The sequence below is a fragment of the Triticum dicoccoides genome, chromosome 6B (assembly GCF_002162155.2).
Source record: "Triticum dicoccoides isolate Atlit2015 ecotype Zavitan chromosome 6B, WEW_v2.0, whole genome shotgun sequence".
Lineage (NCBI taxonomy): Eukaryota > Viridiplantae > Streptophyta > Magnoliopsida > Poales > Poaceae > Triticum > Triticum dicoccoides.
Genome location: NC_041391.1, coordinates 139,941,531 through 139,946,907, shown reverse-complemented (window position 1 = coordinate 139,946,907; position 5,377 = coordinate 139,941,531). Strand labels below are relative to the sequence as shown.

The 5,377-nt window shown below is 50.8% G+C and overlaps 1 protein-coding gene across 2 annotated transcripts; it reads left to right on the top strand.

Moving 5' to 3' along the window:
- Positions 1–4,668, top strand: LOC119324988. 2 transcript variants are annotated; one of them, XM_037598748.1, is made up of 5 exons: positions 1–1,872; positions 1,963–2,321; positions 2,448–2,493; positions 2,568–2,993; positions 3,597–3,711. In XM_037598748.1, the coding sequence occupies exons 1-3, from the start codon at positions 1,267–1,269 to the stop codon at positions 2,449–2,451; spliced, it is 969 nt and encodes a 322-aa protein (XP_037454645.1). In that variant the 5' UTR covers positions 1–1,266; the 3' UTR covers positions 2,452–2,493; positions 2,568–2,993; positions 3,597–3,711. The 2 variants fall into 2 exon arrangements, with proteins under 2 accessions (XP_037454645.1, XP_037454646.1); XM_037598749.1 differs by lacking the exons at positions 1–1,872; positions 1,963–2,321 and adding exons at positions 3,790–4,075; positions 4,157–4,668 and having other exon boundaries at positions 2,392–2,493.
- Positions 4,669–5,377: the final 709 nt, after the last annotated feature.

The window sequence follows — 5,377 nt, the reverse complement described above, 5'->3', positions numbered from 1 at the left end:
GTCAGGACCCCAGCCAGCCCATGTCACAAAGGGTTCAATGTACATCAAGGTGAGGCCTTACTGGTAATGCCATCAATAAAGTCATATAAATGCTCTTTAAGACTACAGAGTGAATGCCTGACCGTTGCCCTTCAGAGTGGCTTTTGATCTTCCATACTCCGAGTGGTTTTTGACATGGTCGAGTGGATTGTATGTCTGTCGAATGAAACTGTTGGTAAGGTGCTTTCAGTCGGATGATGTTGCTATCCTTTGAATGCCTCTGGTTGTAGGGAAGTGTCCTTGGGAGGGGTGTCTAGATCAGGTCTATTGCCCTACCCTAGGTACATGTCATCATCATTAGCCCCCGAATGGTTCAAGGTTCGAGTGAAAGGGGAGCTGAAGATGGTTCCGACTCGATTGTTAGTGCTTCGGGAGCATCTTATTGGGATCGGTGAACCATGCTACAGCTTCGACCTCTTTTTCAGTCGCCTTGATACATTCCGAGATTGTCGAGTGAGTTTGCTGATACGCTCCGAATGCAGATTTGGTAGAATATCCACGGCGCTATTGGCTGCACTCTTATCTTCGGATCTTACGGGATTCGAAATTTGGGGAAGCACGCGGGGCGGAGAGGTCCACAGCGAATGGAACGGATGAGGCAGATGCGCCTCGATTCCCGCGCCACCTTTTTTGCCACGTACCGAGTGGCCGCCTGTTACGGGATTTGACAGGATGTCCTGGGCCCGCCAGTCAGTCACTCGGGGACCAGGCCCATATAAGCCGTTCGGGCCGGGTTTTTTTGCACAGTACTCCCATTTCTTCTCTTCCTCCTCTGCTTCTCCACTGCTTCCGCCTCCACCCTCGACGCCACCGCCTCGCCCAAGCGCCATTCGCAGTGATGGTGAAGGACAAGATGACGACCCTGGAACGCGTGAAGAAGGCGACGGCGAAGGCAAAGGGCAAGAAGATGAGCCAGGGCGGGTCGTCGTCCAGATCCGGCCTGCCGCCCGGCCGGATCCAGGGTGACTAGATTCGGTCACGATCCAGCAGGATGACCTGGAAGATCTGTTCGACGGGGGGCTGATTCCTCACGGTTCCTAGCGGCTTCCCGAGAACGAGTCCGAGCCGCGACCTCAAGAGGGTGAGTGCGTCCTCTTGGCGACCCATGTTGACCGTAGTTTCTCCTTGCCTCCCCATCCTTTCTTTCGAGATTTTCTGAACTTTTTTGGAGCCCAGCTCCATCATTTCTCTCCCAACACCATCACATATCTTGTTGTGTTCGTGTCCATGTGCGAGAAATTCCTAGGCTGCCGACCCCATTGGGGCCTTTTCAAACACATTTTCACTTGTCGTTCCCAATTGGTCAAAAAGGCCAATCCGAGTGATGAGAGGACAAATGTGATCCATATGTGTGGAGGTTTAGGGATCCAGATGATGGGAAAAAGTGCTTTCCCCGCCATGATTCTTCCTGATTCTGTTAGGGGGTGGCGGTCGACTTGGTTCTACTACAAGGACCAACCGACTCCTGGTCAGTCGACCGGCCTCCCACCATTTTCTATAGCCCGAGTCGAAAAGCCTCCAACTTTGAAAGTGACCCCGGCTGAGAGAGTGGAGCTGAATATGCTAGTCGACCGAGTAGTCCAGCTTGTCCATGACGGCGTGACCGGCATGGACCTGTTAGAGGTGTTTCTCAGACGGCGTATTCAACCTCTCCAAGCCCGTGACCACCCCATGTGGATGTATTCGGTGATTGAAGACAACACTCGAATCCACCCGGAGGAGGTTGATGTGGCGACGGTGGTGCAGTGGTTGAAAGGTATTACCGGCAACAAGGACAACCCCAGGGGGTCTAGGAGAGTTCTTCCATTCGACAGCACCAACGAACCAGCCAAGGTCTGACTTTTTTCTTCTGAGTGTCTTCTTATTCTGATATTTATTAGCTTCCGAAACCGATTGTCATACACTCGACTCTGTGCTTTGCAGATCTACACTGAGATGTATCCGATGCCCAACGGAGAGCAGGAGCAAGAGCACGAGGGAGAGGCGAGTGGTGGTGAAAGTGGAGAGTGGCACTCTGATGGAGGAGAGGACGACGAGAGCAAAGACTCTAGCAGTGGTGTGGAGGTCGACTCTCCACCTCGCTCGGAGCGGCGCTCCAAACTGAAGCATGACCCGACAAGCGTCTGCGGCAAAGTGGTTCCTCCGACTGGACAAACTTCCAAGCGCCCTCGAACCTCTTCTCCAGTGCCAAATGAAAAGGCTCTGAAGCATCCCAAAGTCGCGGCGTCAAAACCTCTGAAGGCTCTGCCCAAGATTAAAGTGAACGTCCCCGTTGCTTCTGGGTAATCATTGTGCTTGGTTTCTCAATTTGTGTGTGACTTCATTCTTGGTTGATTCACTTCTCTATTCTGACCGAGTGAATTCTGAAACTTGCAATGCTGCTTCCTCTGGGACTTCAATGTATAAAGATGATGATGATGAAGAGATGGAAGAAGCAGTTACTTCCAACACGGGGTATAACTTTTGGCAGCTTGCCTTTACTTTACTAGCCGTTTTTGATGGCCAACTGAACTTTTGTGATCGATTAGTTTGCAGCTCCGCCTCATGTTATTGACCTTCCGGATGACAATGAAGATGAACCACAAAAACCCATGGGATGAAGGGGCAGGACGTCGGGAAGGAGGACGCTAGCCAGCAAGATGCCCCAGTCGACACCGGTGACAGAACCAGTGACTCAGCAGTCCGGAGACCTCAACCGGGCTTCCGTTACTTTTGCCATCCCCTTGTCGAGTGAACGTCCTTCATTGTTGACTGCCCATGCTTTGGATCCTCAGCCTGCTGCGACTGGTTTGCCCTCGCCACTTTTCACCTCCCGTCATGTCCCAGAGGACCAAGTAGGAGCTGCCAAAGAAGCCATACGCCAGGCAGGCCTTATGATGGAACAAATGAAGGTGGTGCGTGAGGCTAGCCAGGCCGCTTATGACGCCAGTTCAGCCCTCCAGACCAATGTCCAGGTCAGTCGATTTCCGACTGATCCATTAGCTTGACCCTTGTTCTGTTAGGATATGCTATCTGAAGACTATTTGTTGCACGTCTATCAGTCGGTCCGTGTCTTGCATTTGTACACTCACTGGGTGTGTTTTAATTTTCACTAAGCAATTCTTCCACTTAGTGTCGATTGCATCTTTGAACTAGTGGGGGCACGCAGAGTGCACCCACTGGGTGTAGTCCCCGAGGCCGCCGTCGAATGTGTGATTTGGCGGGGGTCTTGATAAAAATGCCTTGTTTTCCAGTTCTTCCACTCGGTCTGGCAGACCATGTCGAGTGGAACCTGGACCAGTGGGGGCACGCTGAGTGCACCCACTGGGTGCAGTCCCCGAGACCACGATCGACTGCGGGCAGTCGGTTGTGGTCTAAGAATAACTGTTGGTTCTCTTCTGTTGCTTTTTTTTCTTTTCCACTCGGTCTGGATGGACCATGTCGAGTGGAAGCTAGACTAGTGGGGGCATGCTAAGTGCACCCACTGGTTGTAGCCCCTGAGACCACGGTCGACTGCGGGCAGTTGGTTGTAGTCTGAGAATAACTGTTTTTGTCGACTGACTGTCTTTTGACCACAGAAATCTTGTGAACTTGGAGCTCGATTTGCTGATCTGGAGCAGAAGCAGATCCAGCTCAATCTTGATCTGGAGTTGGCCAAGGAGAACTTGCAGAAAGCCAAGGATGACGCTGCTGGTATGGAAAATTTGTCGAATGTCTTCCTTCTCAACTGAACGTTATTTCTTTCTCTAAACTGAATGTTATTTCTGCCAGAAAAATGAGGCAAGCTTTGGAGAAGAAAGATCTTGACCTTGCAGCTGCTCAAAAATCAGCAGAAGAAAAAACAGCACTCGCCGACCAGAAGCTGGCTTCAGTCGGAAAATTGGAAGAAGAAAACGTCCAGCTGAAGACAACTCTCAATGAAGCCAACAAGGATGTGACTCGGTTGAAGAAGGGCAAGGAAGCTCTGTCTGAGAAGGTTGACGATCTTAATCGAAAGAAGGATGAGCTGGAAGCTTATCTGGGGGACTTGCCAAGAAGTTATTCCTCATGCTTGAAGGTATCTTTCCTTGACCGACTGTTTTGTTATTTGTCGATTCATCGTAGAACCGTCGACTCATTTATTTCTCTGCGAGTGCAGAATTTTGCCAAAATTTTGAGGAAGAAACTGGGCGGATCGAGACCAGCTTGGACCCCATCCTTTCTCCCATTAAAGATGAAGCTGCCATGAACGTGCTTCGACTGGAGTACCGACTTGCCAGTGTTGTCGACTATCTTGCTCGACTGGAGGTTGCGGTGTCGCGGATCGACATGACGCTCTGGCTGAGGGAGACGCTCCAAAATGGCCTCGAGTCTTTGATGACTCGACTCAATGAGATCCCTGGTCGAGTGTAGGAATGGAAGAAGTCTTCCGCTCGGTGTGGTGCTGATGTAGCTCTGTCCCTTGTCCGAGTCCACTGCAAGGAGGCCAAAGAAGAGAAGCTAGCGGCGATCAAGGTTGCCAACACCAAGAAACTTGACTTCCAATATTTCATGGAGACCTTCATCGCTGCTGCCACTCGAATTGCAGACGGGATCAACCTATATGAGTTCATCGAGCCTGCCAGTCCTCCGCTCGCGGAGTGAACAAACTTTAAGCCTCAATTAAATTTGCCTCGGTATGCCAAGTGATTTTGTAACCATTAAACTCCTTCGGGCCTGATGCTCGAGTACTTTTATCTGTGGTTCAGAACTTCATGGGATTTACCTAGACTTGGTTTTTCCTTGAATATGCTTGTCTTTACTCTTGAGCGAAGCTTGTTTCTTCACTCGGAACAGATGCAGCTATGAGGAGGTCACAGACAACCTGTACCTTGTCATCCTTGCGGATCAGGATAGAGCGCACATTATACTTATGGCGCAACTCTGAGGAGAAGGTCGCAGACGACCTATACCTCATCGTCCTTGCAGATCAAGACAGAGCACACATTATACTTATGGCGCAGCTCTGAGAAGAAGGTCATGGACGACCTGTACCTCGTCGTCCTTGCGGATTAGGATGGACCGTGTGTCCAAGTTCTTAAGCGAGAGGGTTGCTCTTCACTCGATGGGATATCTTTTGAAACTTAGGCGAGTGTAGGACTGCAGCTAAGCCTCCGAGTGAGAGGGTTGCTCTTCACTCGGTGGGATTTTTTGAAACTTAGGCGAGTACATGACTGCAGCTAAGCCCCCGAGTGAGAGGGTTGCTCTTCACTCGGTAGGATTTTTGAAACTTAGGTGAGTACAGGACTGCAGCTAAGCCTCCGAGTGAGAGGGTTGCTCTTCACTCGGTAGGATTTTTGAAACTTAGGCGAGTACGGGACTGCAGCTAAGCCCCTGAGTG

Bases quoted from the DNA above. Each gene is read 5' to 3' on its own strand.
- LOC119324988 (XM_037598748.1), top strand. From the start codon at position 1,267: ATGTGCGAGAAATTCCTAGGCTGCCGACCCCATTGGGGCCTTTTCAAA. The intron at 1,873-1,962 runs GTCTGACTTTTT...TGTGCTTTGCAG, and splicing joins GCACCAACGAACCAGCCAAG to ATCTACACTGAGATGTATCC.